General features: G+C 55.2%; 1 protein-coding gene across 4 annotated transcripts in view; it reads right to left on the bottom strand.

The window, feature by feature from the left end:
• Window positions 1-5736: 5736 nt before the first annotated feature.
• PDE9A (phosphodiesterase 9A) overlaps window positions 5737-21702 on the bottom strand; it is an 87274-nt gene continuing 71308 nt past the window's right edge. For 3 of the 4 annotated variants that reach the window (XM_053917413.1, XM_045196138.3, XM_045196140.3), the window contains 10 exons: window positions 19775-19861; window positions 18676-18780; window positions 18276-18358; window positions 17019-17175; window positions 12927-13040; window positions 10797-10901; window positions 9902-10030; window positions 8359-8454; window positions 6818-6890; window positions 5737-5966 (listed from right to left, as the gene is read on the bottom strand). In XM_053917413.1, the coding sequence (XP_053773388.1) occupies window positions 5953-5966; window positions 6818-6890; window positions 8359-8454; window positions 9902-10030; window positions 10797-10901; window positions 12927-13040; window positions 17019-17175; window positions 18276-18358; window positions 18676-18780; window positions 19775-19861 (963 nt within the window). In that variant the 3' untranslated portion in view covers window positions 5737-5952. The remainder of the gene's footprint in view (window positions 5967-6817; window positions 6891-8358; window positions 8455-9901; window positions 10031-10796; window positions 10902-12926; window positions 13041-17018; window positions 17176-18275; window positions 18359-18675; window positions 18781-19774; window positions 19862-21702) is intronic. The other variant, XM_053917417.1, reaches the window with a different exon arrangement.

Here is a 21702-nt window from a genome sequence, read left to right as displayed (position 1 = left end):
AGTGACCCTGCTCTGCCACCATTTTTTAAAAGATTTTATTTATTTATTTTTAGAGAGAAGGGAAGGGAGGGAGATAAACATCAATAGGTTGCCTCTCACACGCCCCTAACTGGGGACCTGGCCTGCAACCCAGGCCTGTGCCCTCACCGGGAGTCAAACTGGCGACCCTTTAGTTCGCAGGCTGGCATCCAATCCACAGAGCCACACCGGCCAGGCCCTCTCCTACTATTTTAAACAGCAAATAGGACACTTTCTGTGAGCACGTAGGGGCTCAGAGTCAAACCTTGCACTCATTAAAAAACCAAAACAAAACTCTTAAGTATGTGCTGTTCTGCGAAGTTATTGTTTAAACATTCTTTACCTTTTTGTTGGGTTCTTCTGGTGGGTTGGTACAATAACGATGTAGAAAGTCTGGTGAGGCAAAGTCATACCAGCGGTAAGAAAACCCCCTTTTGCCTGCTCACAGGCTCGGCAGGTGGACTGCAATGCTCCCCCCGACTCCCAGGGTTGGAGCCGAGGCCCCAGCAGCGCTGGCGGGCAGCCGGAGATGAGTCGGCGGTGGGCCTGGGGCACTGGCTCCCTGGAAGCCTACACAAGCTTTATAAGCTGAGCTCCCTCAGTGGGCGTTCGAGGATCGCAGCATCAGAACTACAGCGAAGACAAGGTTTCAGCTGCTCTTTATTGGTTGGCAGCATGCCTCTACACCTGAAATCAGGTAACTCTTGGAAGGCTTAGAAAAAAAGGGGGGCGGGTGTCCTGTGGTAGAGGAGGTTAACACAGGACTCTAGAGAGGGCCGAAGGATGGCTCCGCTCTCTTTGGTTTGAAACCACAGTCTCCCTCCCTTTGGCAGGTGGCAAAAAATGGCCTGAAGTTCTTTTCAGCTCCTTCTGTCAAGAGCTGGGCTTGACCCAGTGACCCGCTGTGGCTAATAAGCATAATAGCATAATAAATGTGTACCCAGAGACTCGCGGGGTGCTCGAGCACTGGGGCTCATGCCTCTTGTTGTGGGTCCACTTCGCCAGTGTGGGAATGAACCGTGTCACCCAGCCACACAACGGACGCATGGCTGACACTCCAGTGGACATCAGGCAACAGCCGGACATGTGGGTGCAGCCATCAGGAGAAGCAGTGCCGGCGGAGCGGGGCCAGGCCAACACCCTGCCTGGGCAACCCATGGACCAGGAGAAAGGATAAACATTTTCCAAGTCACTGAGTTGTAGGGTGGCTGGTCACCCAGCAAGGGCTACCCTCCATTTGATGTGCCCTCCATTTCATACCCAGATGGCTGAAGGCAACACTTCAGGTTGGAGTCTGACCAAGCCCGTGGTCAGAATTTGTCTTCCTGGCTTCCTAGCTTTCTCCCAACCTGTTCCTCCTGACCCATTTCTGCCAGTTCTTCCCTTTGAGTCACCCTGCTCCTGTGTCCAGGTCCTCTCAGAGAGACCCCACTGGCCCTTCCCGCAGGTGCCTGCCTTCCGCCTTCCTCAGATTCCGGCTTGTTTGGGGAAGCCTGACCAAGAGAAAACAGCCCCCGATAACAGAGCCACAGCCCTGCACTGGCAGGAGATGTACATGGGTCACAGCCCCGCACGATGATGCCTTAGCCCACGGAGAGAGGGAGGTAGGCTCCTGAGGGGTACCTGGCATTGATGAAGAGCTGGGTGCCAGGCATTATGCCGAATGCCCGTCATGTTATTTCATTTAATCCCCACCGCAACCCAGAGAGGGGGGGATTGACAGATTGGAAAACTAATACTGCGAGGGTGCAGGGGTTTGCGCTGTGTCCCCCCACCCCCCAATAACATAGCCCCTGGTACCTATGAGTGTGACCTTATTTGGAAATGGGTTCCTTGTCGAGATAATCAAGTTAAGACGAGGTCATATGGATTAAGCTGGCCCTCATTCTGTGGCTCGTGTCCTTATAAGAAGGAAATTTGGACACAGAGACACCCAGAGGAGGAGGCCCTGTGGCAGTGGAGGCAGAGGTTGGGGTGATGTGGCCACAAGCCAAGGAACCCCAAGGACTGCTGGCAGCCACCAGACCTGGGAAGAGACAAGGAAGCGCTCTCCCCTGGAGCCTACGGCCCTGCAGACAGGCTGATTTTGGCCTCTGGCCTCCAGAACCGAGAGAGTAAAATCCTGTTGTTTGAAGCCACCAGGCTGGCGGTGCTTTGTTATGGCAGCCACAGGACGCTGATGCAGAAGGTCTGTAGCCCACACAACCGGGGAGCAGAGAAATCCGGAGGGGCTCAGACCCAGTCCTGCCAGGCTCTTTCCAGAGCAGGCGGCCTCTGGGGGACCCTCCCCCTGCTGGCGGGAGCTGGACAGCCCAGGAGGGAAGGAGCAGCCTTGTCTGGAGGCCCATAGAGAGGACACTGCGGGAGGAGGCTGGCTGGGACCTCTGGATGCCCCTCAGGGTTCCCATTCAGGATGGATGGGCCTGTCCCAGGCGAGCAGGCGTGTATAAACGGAAGGAACATTTCTGCGTGGTTCCTTCCCGACTAGTAAACTGCGGGCAGCACACCAAATATATCAGGCTGGCAGGCAGCCCTGGCCCATGGAGCCAGCGGAAGTGTCCCTAGTGCTGGGCACTGAGTGCCACACTGCTGGCCACTTCCTCCAGCTCTGCTAGCACCCGTGGGGCACACACCTGCTACTGAGCAGGCATCTCTGGGCGCCTACCAGCAGCTGTGAGAACAGGCAGGTCGGCCAGCCAGCCAGCGCCACTTCAGGATTCTGTCCCATCCCAACTGGCACGCCCAATGCACTCTAAGTTTTCTGTAAAATTATTATTATTATTATATAGTTTTAAAGATTTTATTTACTTCTTAGAGAGGGGAAGGGAGGGAGGTAGAGAGGGAGAGAAACATCCGTGTGTAAGAGATACATCGATTGGTTGCCTCTTGCACGCACCCAACTGGGGAACCAGCCCTCCACCCAGGCATGTGCCCTGATGGGGAATCGAACCTGTGACCTTTTGGTTCACAGGCCAGCACTCAATCCACTGAGCCACATTAGCCAGGGCTGGAAAATTATTATTAAGGAAAACAGCAGAAACTACTCCAGAGCTCTCATTGCCACGAATAACCATCAGATGCTGAGGGGGCTTGGATGCCACGTCTCGCTGTTCTGGGAGGGACCCACTGTCTGCCTCCACCGCCTCTTTCTTGCACCTATCCCTTTGTTCCTTAGCGAAGTCCAAATGTTCCCTGATTTTACCTGGTTTGCTGCCAGGTCTGAGAAACCGTGCCAAGGACAGACGCCAGACATCTTTGCATCATAGTTAACTTCCTTTCTGTCAGCGGGGGCGGGGGGGGGGGGGGTTGGTGTGCAATAGGTGCAGGTATTTATAATGTGCACGCACGCACACACACACACCCTCTCACAGAATACACGAGTGTCACTGTCCCCTGCCCCTACCGCACACGTTCTGCAGGATGACTTTTTTCTCTTACATGATTCTTTGGGGTAGCGACCACAAATTCAAATTCATTTATTCATTTGGCAGATGTCTCAGCTCCTAATATGTACCAGTCACCAGGGCTGGTCCCGGGACGTGCGAGGACCTGGGAGATTAGTTTTTGCAGGGTGCCCATCTACAGAACAATGTGGGTCACCCCAAATCAGCTCTGGGCTGTTGGAAGTTCAGCGGGAGCAGCAGGGCTGTGGGGCAGGCCTGGAGGACAGGCTCCTGCTGTGGGTGTCAGTGCAGGGCCTGGTCAGCCTGCGAGTCCCCTTGGTGGTGACTGCAGGTGGACATTGCCCCCTTGTTCTCACAGCTGACGGCCAAGACCAGTCCTCAGAGCCCACTGCCACCTCTCCCTGACGAGGATGAATCTGTCCCTCCCTGGCCTCCAGTCTCCAGTGTGGCCGAGCCCCACTGTTCTGTACAGACACCCCAGGGCACCTGTGACCCCGTCTTGCCTCACTGCTGCACCTGGCTGCCCTCTCCCCACACTCTGAGCACAGGTCCTCTGTCACGCTGTCCCCTGGGGTGGATGCTGTCTGGCTTACTGCGCTATCCTCCGACAGGACTCAAGGCCAGCTCCTCTAGAGAGTGGGTCACAGAGGCTGTGGCTCTCAGCCGCCTGGAGGGCTACCCCCCACTCCTCCTGACGCCCACTGGTCTTTCAGAGGTGACTCTGGAGCTGCCCTCAGGCTCTTTCTGCAAATTCCCAGGCGGCCTGTGCGAGCACAAGCAGTGCAGGAGCACGGAACCTCATGACAATACTTTCTTTATTCACTGGTTTTCCCACTGGCCTGGCTGTGAGCTCCAAGGGTGCGGCCCGCAAGGTGCCTGATCCAGAGGGGGCACCAAACTCATTGAAGGACCAGAGGGAGGAGGGAAGGGTAGGAGGGCAAGGGGCATGGTGGTCCCATGCAAAGGCCGGGTGTGTTGTCGTTCAGCTGGAGCGGGAGGGCTCTGTGTGTTTTTAAAAGAAAAAGCAGCCCTGGCTGGTGTGGCTCAGTGGATTAAGTGCCAGCCTGTGAACCAAAGGGTCGCCGGTTCAATTCCTAGTCATGGCATATGCCTGGGTTAAGGGCCACGTCCTTAGGGGCGTGCTAGAGGCAACCACACATTGATGTTTCTCTCCCTGTCTTTCTCTCTCCCTTTCCCTTTCTCTAAAAATAAACAAATAAATAAATAACACCTTTAAAATGGCAGCTTAGTCCATCAGTCTTGAGAGAAAGTGGGTTTTCCCCCCAGCTTCCATTTCTTTCTTTTTTTAAAAAAGATTTTATTAATTTAATTTTAGAGGGGAAGGGAGGGAGAAGGAAGAGAGACATCAATGTGTAGTTGCCTCTCACATGCCCTGGCCCTCTCTCTAAAAATAAATAAATAAAATCCTAAAAAAAATAAAAGAAAAAGCAGGCACATGACTTGGGAGAGGATTTTCTCCTACTTACGGGTGTGAAAGTTCCGGAAATGCAGCTCTCAGAAGAGACGGAAAACCTCTCAGCTCAAAAATGAATTCCGCAAGGATGGGGAGTAGCGTTCTGGAACCCACTAAGGGCGTGAATGCTCCGCGGAAACGGAACTGACCAGGTCATGTGTGCACATGCTCTTTAAAGGTCAGTCCTAAAGCTGAGGCTCTTCAGCAGCTTATTTTGTCCCTAGAGCCGGCACGGGTGGAGCCCACAGCCCTGGGAGGCACGGGGGAGTGTAAATGCAGGCAGGGGCTCTGAGTGAGGGCTCAGGAGGCACGTGGGGCCCCTCAAACAAGCCGGGGTTGGGTGTCCCTCTGTGGGCTCAGTGCCAGCCAGAAAGCCCCCAGTGCTTGTCCCGAAAACAAAGGCAGGAAGAAAGGATAGCTCCTCCCCATGCAAAAGACATCCTCAGACGTGCTGAGTCACTGAGGCTCCTTTTCTCATCTGCTTACGGTAAAGGCTCCATTCCCACCTCTTGCAAATGGACGGGGGATGTGTGTGCCTTGCGTGGTCTTTGTTTTGCGTGCAGGGTGACCCATTGCCTCAGGCCTTCACCTTCCTGCACAGGCACCAGCGTCCCCCGCAGCGCACAAACGCAGGACCCTCGTACACCTCCGCCTGGGGCTCTGGGCAGCCGTCTGACGTTTAAGGTGGAATTTACCGGGACGCAGGCATCACCTGGACTGGGCAGGTGGTCTGGCCACATGGTGAGTAAGCACAGTGTCCCCGTCTCCACGTGAGAACGAGGGAGGGCTTCTGTGGTCTCTCAGACACACTACCCCACCAAAGAAAAAGTACAGCACCCATTTCTGTATAAGAATATATTATTTAAAAGGCAGTTTAAAAATAAAAATTCTGTACAGCATCACGAATTCCTTTTTTTTTTGGATCAGTGAACAAAGTGGTTCTTAGAAAACGTGGTTGGGTGGTACCAGGGTCAGGATCAGCTCTTGCCTGGGCGAAGGCCTCTCCGATGGGTCGGGTGGCCCGACCCCGAACACCCATGGGCGCTCCTGCTTCCTTCAGGCACGGTCTGCTGGGAAGGGAAAGTGACTACGGGTTTGTTTTTGTTGGGATTGCAATGTGCCAGAGATGTGGCAAATGTCACAGGATTAGACACAGACTGTGTTTGAAAATTGAGGCCATGGACATATTGTTGAACATGTTTAGGCAAAATAAAACAATTTTGATCCCTTTTCCAAGCTATTCAAAACTATGATCTGACTTCAAAACGAAAAGCCAGCATCTACGGCGTGGCATTAGGTACCAGCACTCTGCTCGGTTGGTCAGTTGCTAAAACAGCAGCAGTGAGGGTGTGAGTACCTTTACTTTGGCTCAGAGACTTTGGGCTGCCTGCACACGGCACTGAGCTTGTACTTAGTCCCAACGCTTGGTTTGTCGGATGCTGGGGCCTCCGCTACCCTTACAAAACCAGACCCGTTTCTCATGCCTGGCACCTTGAATGCTTTATAAACTGAGCCTCTCTCAATGGTCCTTTAGACACATGCATGGTGGGACCTTATTATTCGGCCCAGTGAGCTGGGGTGCCTTCCGCATGGACTGAGCTGAATGGCTCATGTCAACAAGGGCACGGGTACATGATCACAGCGATGCTAGCGAACACTTTGTTTATGAAAAGCTTTGAAAAAGTGTTTTCCTTTAGAAGTGGTACCCATGCTAATTATTGACCTTTTTCTATTAACCAAAGCCTGCCCCCCTTCCTTCACAGCCCAATTCTAATTGTTATAAACAAGGAAAAGAGTGTCACTTATTTAAAAATATTTGGTATTCAGGTTTCCTCCCTCCCTCCTGCCCTCCCTCCCCAGATTCCAAGCGTGTCTCCATTTCAGTTGGAATTACTGAGCCATCAACGTGGAAGGGCATTACCTTCGCTTTTTTTTGAATCTCTGCTTTTCTCCCGTGGCTTGTCAGGGCCCCCACCGGTCCGGCTCTCGGTCTTCTGCAACCAGGACAGGACAGAGCACGAAGAAGGCAAAGGTCAGGCTCTGGAGACACTGACTGACTGACTGCTGGCTGCTCGGGAGCTCCCTGTTGACTGCAGGGGCTGGAATGTGAGGCAGAGACGAACGCCCACGGCCTCGCTGTGCCAGAACATACGTGTGAGCTGTCCTGATTCAGCTCAGAGCACGAGCCCCCTTCCTGCTACAGGAGGCCTCACCCCACACGGTCACTGTCCGGTGCTTGGACAAAGTCACGGCGCACACAGCTCTGGGGACTGGTGGTGGTGACTGGGGAGTCCACGGCCCTTTTACCTCCTTTTCGGGTCTGTCCTTTCTGGGGGCAAGAAGGTGCCTTGGAGGGTACCAGTGGCCCCCACTGGGCAGCCGAGACTGGGAGACCCAAGGCCTCATCGAGATGGTATGTGGGTGGCCCAGGAGAGCCAGGGCCCTGTAGCTCTCCTGCAGGAAGCCTGGGTGGGGGGACACCTCTTCTTACATCTGTTGCCTCTATCATTTGCTCTTAAGCTTTTAGCACTTCAGGACCTGTCTGTGACTTTCTGCTAGAATCTAACTAGAGAGATGGAGGTGGCTGGGCTGCGGGTCAGTGGGCTCGTGAGAATTTACTGAGCACCTACAATATGTTCAGCGTTGCACGAAGTAGGTTGGGAGAGATGAGAACAACACAGGATGAGCCTCAGCAGTGTGTGGTGGGAGGGCCCATTAGCAAAGGCATGTGGGGACACTGAAACGGGGGGGGGCCCTGGCTGAAGTGGGCAGTGAAGAAGACTGCTCACTTTGGTACAGGTGGGGGCATTGCCAGGGTGGATGGGGTGAGGCCAGCCAAGGCCAGATGGGGATAAAGCATGAGGGAGTAGGGAGACTTCAGGCTGCATTGGGGCTCCTGGAGAGAGGGGAGGCCACATCTGGGGTGGCTGGAGGTCAGACAGGGAGGTCCTTGGGTGGCCCCAAGAGGCAGGGGACCCTGGTGCAGCAATTTGTGCAGACCAGCTGGTGAGGCTTTGTGGAAAGCCTCTAGAGGAAAGCCCAGCTCTGAGCCTGGGAACTGTATCAGTGCCCAGAGCACCCTAAAACCAGGCCTGGTCTCTCTCCCTGGACCCTGGGAGGGACGGAGCTGCCTCATGTGAGTCTGTGCCCTGGAGCTGGGACATGGTGGCAGCTTTTCCCTCGCCAGGGGGAGCATCTCCTCTACCGTCCTCTCCCTGAACCACGTCTGTGCTGGGGCAGATGGAGGGGAGGGAGGATGGGGGCTGGGTGCCACTCAGCGGGCAGGGAGATGCTGTGGACATGGACACTCAGTCACATCCTCGGTGGGCAGCACTATTCCCTGATTTTACCGATGTGGCTTTTCTTTGGGTGGGCATGAGTGCCTGACCGGAGGGGCTGCCTCAGTGCCACCAGCAGGGTGGGTGGAGTGGGGCCTGCTGGCCTGAGGGAGGCCACCTTTACCTCTGTCTTGGCGTCGTCTATTTGCTTCAGCTCCTCGTATCGGTCTCTGGATTCCCACAGGGGCTGCAGCATGCTTTCCTCCATCACAGGGAAGAGCTGGAGGGGCGTACAGACTCGGTCAACTGCCCGCCACTGAGGCGACAGAAACGTTTGGGGGCAGGTCCCGTGTCTCAACAGACTGCGAAGGAAATGTGCCTCCAACTGGCACTTTTGGGGCCCCCAGGGGTGCTGCCTGCTACAGAATCCGGGGTGACGGAGGTTCTGACGCCGTCTGGGCAATGGCTCCTGGAGCCTCTCGCACCTGCCACCTGTCCACCTATTTCCAGGGTCCCCACTGTCTCCTGCTTCTCATGGGGGCCTGGTAGAAGCCATTCCCTTCCCTCTGCTTCCCATGTGCCCCTGACTGTCCATGCTGTGGTGTCCACGATGCATTCTCCCATCTTCCAAATGCCACCCTCACCCAATAGGCCCCTGACAGTCCCAGAACCCAAGTGTACTCCGCTCACCCCAACCCACCAGCCTGACAAAGGGGCTCTGACCTCCCGTCTGTCCACCTGTTGGACTGTCCCTAGTCTCTGAGACTCAGCTCAGGGGTACCCCTCCCTGTGGAGCCTTCACCAGCCCTGCAGCCCTGGGTGCACAGCCTCCGCAGGGAACACTTTCTGTGTGTCTGCAGTCACACCTCTGTACCTGCCACGGGGAGGGCGGGGCTGCTGGCCTGCCTTGAAGGCACCAGTTTGTGGAGAGTGCTACTTGCAAGAAGGCAGCTCTCGGGGAAGTGATGTTTCTGCAGGGTTCGAGGAAGAGCTGGGGTAGTTCTGGAAGGCTGGTGGGAACAGCAAGGGCCTGAGGCTGGGGCACCCCAGGGGGAGGAAGGGTGGCCTTGGAGGTAGAGGCTGGAAGAAAGGCGGGGAGGAGGAGCTGTGGGCAGGTCATCCTTCCAGACAGAAGTGCTAGGGAGGCTGGGGGACCACGGCCCTGTGTGGGGCAGTGGGGAGCCATGGACGCTTCAGGGGAGAGGTGGAGACAGTCCCCTTGCTGAAGGTTGGCCTGGCGATGGCCGTGTGCTGGGTGGAGTGGAGTAACACTGAGACGGGTTTGGAGGTTCTTCGGGAGGGATGGTGAGAGGAGTGCGCGGGCTCGTGGCTGGTGCCCCGGGAGCGCAGGGCCTGGGGTGGTGCTGAGTGGCACTGTGGCCCTGTGGCACGTGGCGCTGTGCAGGAGGGCTCTATGGGAGCGAGCAGGCCGGCCACGCTGGCCCAGAGGGGGAAGCCCGGAGGCTCTGAGGCTGTGCTGCTGGGTGACAGGCGGAGGAGTGGGGGCAGGAGGGGCGAGTGGGGAGGGGCGAGGGTGCGTTTTGGGCATGCTGGTGTTCAGGTGGAGGGGGCACTTCAGGTGGGGTGTCTGTCCAGCAGGCAGTGACAGCTCACGTGCTAGTGTGTGTGAGCGTGTGCATGCATGTGGGTACAAGCATGTGTGTGTGGCTGTGCACTAGTGTGTTTCGTGCTATTGTGGAGTCCAGGCTGTGGTGACGGCCACTTACCTTGGCCACTGTCTCAAACATTGGGATGAGGACGAACTTGATGAACCCGATCTGGGCTGTGGCTTTGGTCACTTTGTCCCGGTCCATGAAAGGGGCCACGGGAAGGCCTTCCGACTTCTCACGGTCGCTCTGGGGAGAGCAGTGGATGCGACATTAAAGGAAGGAACATCTGTGGAACCTGGGGGGCTCTGAGGGTCACTGCTCTTCGAGAAGGAGGAAGATGAGCTGCTACAACACAACAAACCAAACCACTCTGCATTGTATAAATCAGTAATAACGATCACTAATTGTGAGAAAAAAACGGTAATATGCTGAGTGCTAACAGGGTGTTCGCTGGGTGTGCAGGGCCATGCCTCCAGGGAGGGGCCAGGTAGAGGCCAATCAAGTGGGTCACAAGGATGCTCAGTGGCAGAAGCAGCTTCTGAACCCCCGCTCCCTGTTCTCTTGGGCTTTGCCAAGTTGTTGTAGTCATAGCTTATGATCCTCTCCAGCACTTTCCACGTTGGCTGGCCTGGCTTTCTGCATCAGAGCCTGCCCGGGACACCCCTAGGGGCCCCTCCTGCCCCTGCAGTTCTTCTTGACCTTCAGGCCGCTTGTCTGCCACATCCACTGCCTGAGCAGCTCAGTGAGTGGTAACAGGTGGCAGTTTTACAATTTCAGCGTTTCCAGGTTGTCCCTGTCTTTCATGTCACAGATTACAGGCTCTGTCATTTCTGACGGGCGCCTGTGGTGAAGGCTTTCTGGAGGCGGGAGAAATTCCCGCCGCTCCATCTGCGAGTCCACGGTGGCCCGCCCATCACGTTCACACAGGGACCCTGCGGAAGGGGCTGAGAAGAGTGACGGGGGTGGGGGGGCTGACTGCTGCGCATCGAGGGCTCACACGAAACGCTCTTACCTGCATGAAGTATTCTTCTAACAAGCAGTCCACCCAAGGTTCTGCGACTTCCATCGGACGCACCTCGTTCGAGATGTCACAGCATTTTATCAAAATCATCTTCAGCTGCAAGAAGAGATGTGGCATCAGGCGGTGGTGCACAGACCAGGACGCGTCCCTGCTCGGGCTGGACTGCCACCCAGGACAGCAGCGGGCGGGTGGGGGGTGCTGGCCGTGGAGCTGAGCTTTGCTGCCCCCTCCAAGGCCTGTCCAGGTCACCTGTGGTGGGTGTCCTGGAGGTCTGCAGCTAGACCCTCAGCCTCAATGGGGGAGAATGGGGGTCGCTGCACCCCCACAGGCTCAGAATGTTTTCCTGGAGAGATCTGAGGGCTGCAACAGCCCACTGAACCCAAGGATGTTCTGTCACATGAATATACACAGTAGAGTTCAAAGGTGTCTTCTTGATTATTGAGATACAGAAAAGTGTGGAGAGGCATCGTTAGGGGTGAGTAATGGGGCCGCTGCAGACAAGCTGCTAAATTAGTAAGATCACATTGCCTACGGCGTGAGGAGACGCTTGCTCTAACCAGCCTGGGGAACTTCCACCTGAGCTCCCCGCGCCTGCGTCAACGCCTGGGCGTACGTCAGACCCCCAGGCACCGTGTGACTGGTTGCTGCCAAGAGACCGAGGAAAGAACGCTCATGTACCCAGACCACTGGTCATGGCCAGACCTCCTCATGTCTGACAGACAACTGTGTGGGGCCAATTCTAGGGCAAAGGATGCTGGGCCCATTCTTCCCAAGAACGTACTTTTTGCCATAAGAACTCTCAGCTTTTCTTTCTTCTTCAGGATACTTCTGGGTTTCAGCCTAGCTGTGTTTCTGGGGTGCACACCCTAAGACCTTTGAATAAATTCTTCACCATTTTTTTTTGAGCCAAAGCTTCCAGACTCTATCTGAGTTCATTTGACATTAGGAAACAGAAGTTAAAAGGGTAATAAAAGTGGGTGGTGTTGGGACCCCTGAATGACAGAGGGGCACATTAGAAACATAGGCTAAAGGGGATGTAAAAGCAGGGAGGGCATGGCCTCAGCATCCCAATGCCCGACCCTGGCCCCAGCTGCCATCCTGGAGAAGGCCCTTCTTCCCCACTGCATTCTTCCAGGTCCTGCTCTGGTCCCTCTCTCTAGCCTTCCTGGCCACCCCAGCCCCCCGTGGTGGCCCCCAGTGCACAGTCCCATGCCTGGCCACATCCTGTTTGTGCTCTTCCCCAGGTGGATGCATTTCTGGTCCTCTGAGCCTGGTGAGGTTTGGGTGCACAGGGGGTCTTTCAGATGGAGACTTGTCAGGCCAAAGAATTCAGCCGGAGCATGCAGGTAACCAGCCAGGTGAGTGCCTTTGGGACTAGCGGCGGCACAAACGACTTGCTCTAGGCCCAAATAACCGTCACCTGGAATTGCCAGTGTTTGAAGTCCAAGTGTTGGCTACCATTCAGGGCCTGAGGCTAAGTTGGCAGGAATGTCCACAGGAAACGGGGGCCCCAGATCTGCCTGGGAGGGTCTTCCAGGAACGAGGTGGGCACTGCCCTCCAGTCCTTCCCTCGTCACCTGACCTGTCGTTCCTGGGAACTGAAGCAGACCCGTCTTGTGTCCTATGTGAGGCATCAGGCTGCAGCTCCAGGCAGTTCGGGGCTCTGCCCACCAGGCCGCTCGTGGATGCTGCCCCCGACACCAGGCTTCGGCCAGCCAGGGCACAACTGTCCTGGATGGAGCTTAACCCTTCTGGCCTCAGCTGCCGGGTGCTGAAGTTGCTCCCCCAGAGACTGGTATCCAGCGTGTTTTCTGGGGTGGTGCCTTTGTGGGAGAGCCAACTTTATTCTAGGAAACCAGAGCCAGATGAATTGCCTTCATGCACTTATTATCTTCAAATCAGAATAAGGTGGAGGATGAGACACTGTGCCCTGAGCCATGAAGGGCAGCTTTACCAGGAGAGGGCCCCTGCTAGGTGGCCTTCCCTGGAGAGACGGGGGTTTTATTGGCACCTCACTCCAAGGCAAGGTCAGAATGTTGGTTTCTTTGTTTCCAGTCTGAGCTGGAGGGGAGGACCCATTCACCCACAGCCCTCCCCCAAAGGTAAAACAAGCCTACTTACAAGGGTCATGTGCTCCTCATTGCTGTAGTCAAAATTCTCCATTTTTTCTTTGAAGGAATCCATGATCTCTGCATGCCGCGCCATGTCAGTGGCCAGGATTAATGTGATCATCCCCTGAATAGTGAAATGGCAAAGCGTGAACACTGGGCATCATCCCGACGATTCCCCAGCGAGCGCCAGCTGTGCACGGGCCCTCTGCACGCACGGCATTCAGTGCTCAGGCCAACGCCACGTGTGTGTCTAAGAATCACTGCCCTCACTTTTAGATACAGAAACTGAGCCTTTTAGAGGCTGAGGAAACTGTCCGGGCTGCAGTGGGAGAGGAGAAGGCCTGGGTTTAAGCCCAGGAGGGAGCCTGACGCTTCTCAGGCTGCGTCCGTGAAGAAGCAGCAGCCTCACTCTGGCCACCGAGGAGGGCTTATTTGGGGGTGGCTGGCTCGCCAAGGATGATGCTTCCCCTCACTTTAGTAACCTGGGAACAGGGTGTGTCCCTTCCAGATCTTGGTGGAGGTCAATGGCCGATTTTCCCAGGGTATTTTTTCCTGTTACCTGGTATGTGTGTGACTATATGTGCATCTATTTCTTGGGAATGATGGTATTCTTCTGTTTACAAATTTGTAAGTAAGGGTGCAATGAGTTCTTAATTTAAACATTTTATTACTTAGTTAATCAAATATTGGTTTAAAGGTGATGTAATTTGAAACCAGGACCATCTGGCCATCCACCCATCCAATCCACTCATCTACCCACCAACTTGTCCATCTAATATGTCCATCCATCTGTCTGTTGGTCCGCCCATCCACCCACACCCCTACCCCTCAGCCACGTATCCCACAAGCATTTACAAACACATCTCTGTCCTGAGTATGGCATGCTACTTTTTCAAGAAAATAAAGCCACAAGCACCAAATGCAGAACTCAAATCAGCCAATACAGATCAACTCAAATGCATTTTGGGGTAGGGGGTCGCCACTGGTATTTTGAATGGTGCAATTTCCCTGTGAAGATTTAATTGTGTAATAGTGAAGGGTCTCTGCCTGTGAGGAGTTAGTCCTCAAAATACTCCACGACAGAATTTTATTGAAAATTGGAATGCTTGCAGTTGTCCCAGAGGCTGCTTACACTATCTTTGTATTTTTTGTTGTTGTTGTTTTTTTCTTCTTCTTGTTCTGATTGCTTGTTTTTTGCTTCCTTATGTTTCAAATCATTGATTTGATTCTCAGCTTCATCCACTCTACTGTTGATTCCCTGTAAATTGTCTTTTATTTCAATTAGTGAATCCTTCATTCTGACTGGATTTTTTTTTATGCTGCTGAGGCCCTCACTAAGTTCCTTGAGCATCCTTATAACCTGTGTCTTGAACTCTGCATCTGATAGATTGCTTATCTCCATGTTGTTTAGCTCTTTTGCTGGAGTTTTGATCTATTCTTTCATTTGGGCCATGTTTCTTTATCTTCTCCTTTTGGCAGCCTCCCAGTGTTTGTTTCTATGTATTAGGTAGAGCTGCCATGACTTCCTGTCTTGGTGGCATGGCCCAACGTTGCATCATATGGGGGCCAGAAGGAGAAGAAAAAGAGCAAGAAATTGGATATCTATTTGAAAAAGTAATGAAAGAAAACTTCCCTAATTTGGTGAAGGAAATAGACATGCAAGTCCAGAAGGCACACAGAGTCCCAAACAAGATGGATACAAAGAGGCCCACACCAAGACACATCATAATCAAAATGCCAAAGGTTAAAGATAAAGAATCTTAAAAGCAGCCAGAAAAAAGCAGTTAGTTACCTATAGGGAAATTCCCATGAGACTGTCAGCTGATTTCTCAAAAGAAACTTTGCAGACTGGAAGGGATTGGCAAGAAATATTCAAAGTCATGAAAAGCAGGGACCTACAGCCAAGACTGCTCTACCCAGCAAAGCTGTCATTTAGAATCAAAGTGCAGATGAAGAGCTTCCCAGACAAGTAAAAACTAAAGGAGCTCATCATCAAACCATTATTATATGAAATGTTAGAGGGGCTTATTTAAGAAAAAGAAGTTCAAAACTATGAACAATAAAATGGCCATAAATATTTATCTCTCAACAATTGAATCTAAAAAACTAAGCCAACAAGAACAGAGACAGAATCATGGATATGGAGAGCATTTTGATGGTTGCCAGATGGGAGTGGAGTATGGGGGAATTGGTGATTAAGAAGTACAAATAGGTAGTTACAGAACAGCTGTGGGGATGTGAAGTACAGTACAGGAAATGGAGAAGCCAAAGGAACTTATACTCATGACCCATGGACGTGCACAAAGGTGGGGTACTGAGTGGAGGGGAGTGAAGGGGAAAGACTGGAACAACGGTAATAGCATAATCAATAAAGTGTAATTTAAAGAATTGGGACAACTGATTTTACCCTCAGAAAAAGTCTCGTGTGCACATCAGTAAAGCAATGGGGCAGACCACCCTGAGTGTCCCTGTGGGGGACAGCACAGGGAAGATCCCGGCTGTGGGGTAGGCCGCTCCTCCAGTCAGGCACCTCCCTCCCAAGGGCGGGGGACCGATGCTGAGTCTCAGATGCTTCGCTTCTCCGAGCCATGCGTATTCCAGGCCGCTGGGCAGCCATCAGGGGCAGCTGCCACTGCAATGCGGTATTTAGGATTCGCCCCTTTCCCTGCTTCAGAGAAAGGTTCCCTAGGGCTTATCAGAACACCCTAGGGCTTGCTGGGTGGCTCCATAAACATGGCCAGAGGCCAGAATGCCTGGAGATAAGGAGAGAGCTGCACCAGGAACCAGTGATCCAATGACAACAGTGATTAAGCACTATATTTGGCTCTGAACTTCCTGGAAGTGGGGACAAGTGGGGAAACTGGTTTATGAAGCTGTTTTCTGATAGAGTGAAGCTTATCAGCTCTCCGGAAGGAGGTGAGTGTGTTCCCAGCACTGGATTCTAGACTGTTTATCAGGTGCCTCTTCACGCCAGGCCATGGGGACATCAGATCGGGGAGGTTTGTGTCTGTGGAATGTCAGAGTGTGGCTCCTGCCAGCACTGACTGTGGCCCCTGTTCTTGTGTCCTGAGGCTGCCATGCACCCAGCCTGCTGACTGAGATCAGAAAAGTGTTCTCTCAGGGTTCTGGGGGCCGGAAGTCTGAAATCAAGCTGTCGGCCTAGCCCTACTTGTTCTAAGCTGCAAGGGGAGGATCCTTCCTGCTTCTTCCAGCTTCTGGTGGCTCCAGCATTCCTTGGCTTGTGGCCATATCAATCCAGTCTCTGCCTCTGTCATCTCATGGCCTTGTTGTCCATGCCTGTGTCTTCTCTTCTGTCTCTCATAGAGATACTTGTCACTGGATTTAGGGCCCACCTAGATAGCCCAAGCTAATCTTATCTAGAGATCTTCCTTCAATTACAATGGTGAAAACCCTTTTTCCAAATAAGGTAACATTCTCAAGGTCTGAGGTTCAGGAGGTAGACATACTTTTTTTCTCTTGGCAGCGGCGTGGCTACCATTCAACCCACTATATTCATCCAAGGGGATCACCCTGATATCTTCCCTCCCCTGCAAACGCCAGGGGGTGGAGTGCAGAGTTGCGTTCTGTGGGACCTCCTGCGTGAAGGGGGGTGTTATTTGTGGTAAGTCAGAAGTGTCTGCCTCGGGACAGATGGCGCTCTTACCCTCCTCCCAAAGTGCACTGAGAGGTGGGAAGGTCCCTTATCTGACGAGGGCAGTGGGGCTGACTGGGTCATGGGGTAGCCGGGGGCTAGGGGACAGTGGTCAGGCCTGTCGTGTACTCATGCTCCCTGGGCACGTCACCCAGTGCTGTGAGCCTCGCTCCCCAGGGCTGTGCTGGAGAAAGGGCTTATCTCCAAGGGTCAGTTCAACAGTGGCTGTGAAGTGCTGTTGGTGGAATCCAGTGTACACGTGCTGGGGTGCCACATGGCCTTGCAGGCGGTGGGAAGGACAGCCGGTTCCCCCGGGTCCCTGGTAGGCACTGCTGTGACCGGGAGCTTCCAGGAGCCTCAGCCACTGGACGGGGGCTCTCTCGTGGCCATGTCAGCTGTGTCCCCCCAGACTCCCCTTCGCTCTGCAGTCGAGTGCTCTCCCCCACGCACCTGTCTGATCTGCTTGAACCCGTCCGGCTGCACGTTGGAGAAGATGTTGCACTCGGGCTGGGCGAGGATCTGGAAGGCCACGGCGCAGTGGTGGTTCTCCAGGGGCGAGATATCATTGTAGCGGACGGCCAGCTCTGTGCGGGCATTGATCTGGTACCTGGGGTGGGGGGCGAGGGGCAAGGGGTCTCAGGAGCCTGCCCTCGCAGGCACCTTCGAGTCAGGGCCACACGCCCAGGTGTCTGAGTGGTGCCCGTGGGGGCTGGAAGGCAGTCGTGCAGGGGCTGGTGAAGGCGACTGCACTCCGCCCGTGCCAGGAACTCACTTCTCCTGGCTCCCCTGGCTCGCTGCTGCCCCTTGAACGAGACAACCCCAAGGTTTTAGAGTCCCACCAGGTGGACACACCCAGAAATCTCCATTTCTCCCTGCTGCGATGCCCTGAAGGTGACCAGGTCTTTCGTCACGGCACCTTGCAAAACATTTCACTACCTGCAAAAGGCAGACGTTTGGGAGACAAACAAGATGCTGGGGTGCAGGCCCTGTGCTGGACCTTCGCCGGGGAGGGGACCATCACTGGCCATGGGGGAGGGGAGGCACACGGACTTCCACACCTTGGAGTCCACTCTGGTCCGGGCAAGGTTGGCAAGGTTCTCGGGCACATTTGGGGTCACCACACACACAAGGAACTCGATACACAAGTGCACACATTTGATAGAAGGAAGCACCACTGTAAGTGCAAACCAGTGCCACGCAGTCTGCACTTCAGCAGTTGGGTCGGGGGAGCTCTGTGCCTTCGACCCCCAGCCCCGGGTGGGAGCGGACCAACGCTTCAGCAAAGCCCCCACTGCCCACCTGCTCATCTCCCCACCCAGTCCTAGCCCGCAGCCTCGTTCCTGTTGGAAACAGGCTGCGGAGGCTGCCAAGGGGGCAGTGAGATCCAGAGAATGAGGGAGGTGGGCTGCCCGCCGTCCAGTCCCTACGCGGGCATCACGGCCTGTTTCAGGGCGTTGGGAGGTCTGGTGCCAGAAGGGCTGTAGGCCTGTGCAGAGGTGCAGCCTGGAGCCAGGACCACAAAAGGGTGTGGCAGCCTCTTAGGGTTTGGTAACCTTGAAGGGCCCCGCCCCAGGGAGGCCCAAGGCCATGGGCAATATCCCGCAGTGGGGAGCTGTGTCCTATGGAGCCTGCACTGACCGCTCCGACGCGGGGCTGGTCTGAGTATCGTGCTGAGCCCAGTGCCCTGGGAAGCCTTTGCTCACGTACGTGTTGTTGTATCCCGGGTGGTCCAGGTCGTGGCAGATGGCTGCGGTCATCAGGACCAGGATGTCCACCTGGGAAAACTTCTCCTGGATCCGGGAGGGGACGTGGGGCGAGGAGGGGCGGGACAGGGTGGGAGGCGAGTGAGTGATGTGGGCGGGATGAAGCCCCCTCCAGCCACTGGCCTGGTGGGAGAGGACACACCTACTCTCTGGGGTGGGAGAGGAGGGTCCACTTGCTTCCTGAATCAGAGGAGCCTCGCCTTGGAGGGTGCTGACACCCATGGGCTGGTGGTTTCCCTGGGAGGGTGGAGGGGGCCCCATGGCTGTCCCCTTCGGACGGGGGGCCACATCCCTGAGCAGAGCACTGCTGCCCCCAGGAAGAGGGTCCCCTCCCCGTGGCCCACCTGGAGTCCGCAGAGCCAGACCATGCTGTACATCATCTGGGCCACGCAGAAGCAGTGCCGGAAGTTGTGGAAAGGGTTCTGCCGGTAGTTGTCGTGCACGCAGAGCTGCGGGAGACGAGAGGGTGCTGCCCACCCTGCACCCGCCGCCCACCCTCCTCCCCGAGGTCCCCTGCTGTTCTGGATGCCTCCTGCCCAGTGCACTTCTGAACCTGAGGTCAGCAGGGTTCCCGTGGTTACTGAAGTGGGGGGTGAGGTGGCCCCCAGAGGGCGGGTATGGCCACAGGCCTCCCTAGGCTTTCACCCTGGGCTTGTGGACGCAGGTGTCTCGGGGTGTCCGAGGAGCCACCCTGGCACATGAGGCTGAGGGGTGAGCTGGAGGGATTACACGAGGGATTCTGGGTTCCCGTCAGCGTGAGACCTTTAACAAGTCTTCGATATTTGGTTCTCAGTAATGTTCTATTTTCAAAACATTCTGCTGCTGAACACACACTCGCACATGCACACACACTCACACAACACACACACATGCACCCCCACACGCACATGCACATTTGCACATGAACACATGCACACCACACTGACACACCCACTCACATGTTAACACACATACCTACACACACAGTCACTCACACACACACACTCATAAACTTACACCTCTGCACAGGCTTACACACACACACACACCCACTCACACACGCCCCCACCTACAGGCATTCACAACACACTCACAAATGTGTTATGTATACTGATGAGCACACTTACAAATGCACATTCACACATGCACACACTTACACATGCCCTCCCCCCACAAACATGCACATACTCAGACACACACTCCTACACATTTGCACACGTGCTCTCACACGTGCCCTGCTTCAGAGCGCACTGCTGCACGTGTCCGCCCCGGGTCCTCCCCGTTTTCTCGCTCTTGGGAGCAGGGGCTCAGGGGCAGAGTGTGTGGTCGGGGCACAGAGACTGGCCGAAAGTCCTGGCAGAACTCTCCAGGACGCCCAGTGCCATCGGGAAGGTGCCCAATGGTCATGCCCCTGTTACTCGATGACACTGTGTTCAAGAGGGACCAGAGGGAGCTGCCACTTACCAGCCACCTCTTGAGCGTGATGGGGTTGATGCTGAAGTCTCTGACCAGGCTGAGGTCGTGGTACATGTGCTCCAGGCAGCTCAGCATCTGCGGGCACAGGAGGGGCAGGGGCGGTCAACAGCACGCGGGCGCCCGGCCCGCTGTCCTGGGAGATGTCCGCAGGGCACACCGGGCGGCTTCTCCAGGTCCATCCCCAGGGGATGGGCCCTCCCGGCCTCAGGTCTCCTGAGAGCGAAGCCTGCTGGCTGAGGGGGTTCAGGATCCCCCAGAACGGATGTGAAGTTGGAAGAGAAGTCAGAGTTCAGAAGTCAAAGGAACGGCATGCAAGAAGGAGCAGCCAGCGATGGGTGAGAGGGGGCACGCTACGCCCAGAGGGCCGCACCAGAAATGACTTAATGTATTTCCACCCAGGAAACACGGTCTCGGTGGGCCAGCATCGGAGGGCGGTGCCTCACAGGCAGAAAGGCCCTTCCCCTGCCTGAGCCCACAGGGGACTGACGACTGACTGACGTCCCAGACACGCTTCACTGTGCCCCTCGGGGGCCTGAGGGGCCGAAGTCACTATTTAACGTGTTAAATGTGGAGTCCAGGAGGGGAGCCTGTTCTGGGTAGAGGCCCCCTCCCAAGCCTTACTTCATTGACAGTCTTCTAAAGAAAGCCCTGCTCGGGTGAGACAGACTTTGTTTTCCATCACAAAGAGGATTTACTGTCACTGTTACCATCACTCAGAGGGTTGGAGCTGATTAAGCAAGGGGGAAAAGACTGAATTATTTCAAATAAATGAAAGTTGGACAAAGTTGACTTTGCCTCCTGGGATGCAGAGCCCAGGGAGACAGACATCTGTGAAGCAGGGACAATGAAGATGTCACCTGGGGAGGGCAGCGCATGACACCTGCGCGCCTTCCACCCTGCATCCCGGCCTGCAGCCTGCACGGCAGACCTCAGGACTGAGGCTGCGGCCCAGTGTCCCTCGCCCCCGCCCCACCACCCCAGGTGGCCTCCAGGTCACTCCATGAGCTGAACGAAATGTTTGCTGTGGAATCTGAGTCTAGAGTTGGAGATGATTGGCAGACGAAACCATCTGGTGCCACTTCTGCTGTGGGTCTGGAGCAGGCGTGACGTGGTCACGCACCTGTTCCCTAGCTGGCAGCTGGGACAGTGCGGTGGGTCCTGGTGGGACGGCTGGATGACGGGGAGTGGGGAGGACTCAGGGCTGACCAGTAGGCCCAGCCCGTACGCCCCGGGCTTGGAAGACAGGCAGGCTCATCCCTGCTCGTCCCGCTCGTCCCCCAGCCACATGAAGTCGCAGACTCCTAGCCTGTGAAGGGGGAACGCTGGGTAAGGCTGGGCATGGCCTTGGTCCTGCTTGAAGGGAGAGAGGTAAATCACCACCGTGGGGGCCTCTGACCTTCTCAGGGGGCTAGCTGATTTGTGGGTGGCCAGATGCAGTTTTGGGGGGCCGAGTGAGCTGTTGAAGATTTTGGGTGTTACCCTTTGGTTGTTCATATTTGCTGTCCATTGTCCAAAATTCATTGTGTTCCCAGGTTTGCAGAGGTCAGGGGTCTTGTCTTTGAGCATCTCTGCTTTGTCACTGCAGGCAGCTGGATACTTTCTGGAACCCCTGACCAGCACCGTCGAGATGGCTGGGGTGGGAGCCCAGGCCGGCAGGCGTCCATGCAGCCTACGTGTACAGCTACCCCACGAGTTGGGGGACTGGGAGGCGGCCTGCCCATCACAGATGTGTGAATCCCTCACCCTCTCAACATGCAGGTGCATCCCCTCTCTGGTCACGTAGACGTCAGAGACAGAGATGGAAGCGAGTGCCCACACAGGTGCTGAGCTCTCGGAGGCCCTGCTCTTGCTCTGGTGGGCTGAGGCCAAAGCAGCGTCAGGGACTGTGCTTTTTGTAGACGTCCCTAGTAGTGGTG

The sequence above is a fragment of the Desmodus rotundus genome, chromosome 2, assembly GCF_022682495.2.
Source record: "Desmodus rotundus isolate HL8 chromosome 2, HLdesRot8A.1, whole genome shotgun sequence".
NCBI lineage: Eukaryota > Metazoa > Chordata > Mammalia > Chiroptera > Phyllostomidae > Desmodus > Desmodus rotundus.
The sequence above is the reverse complement of the archived record's forward strand: the minus strand, read 5'-3'. Positions and strand labels throughout refer to the sequence as shown.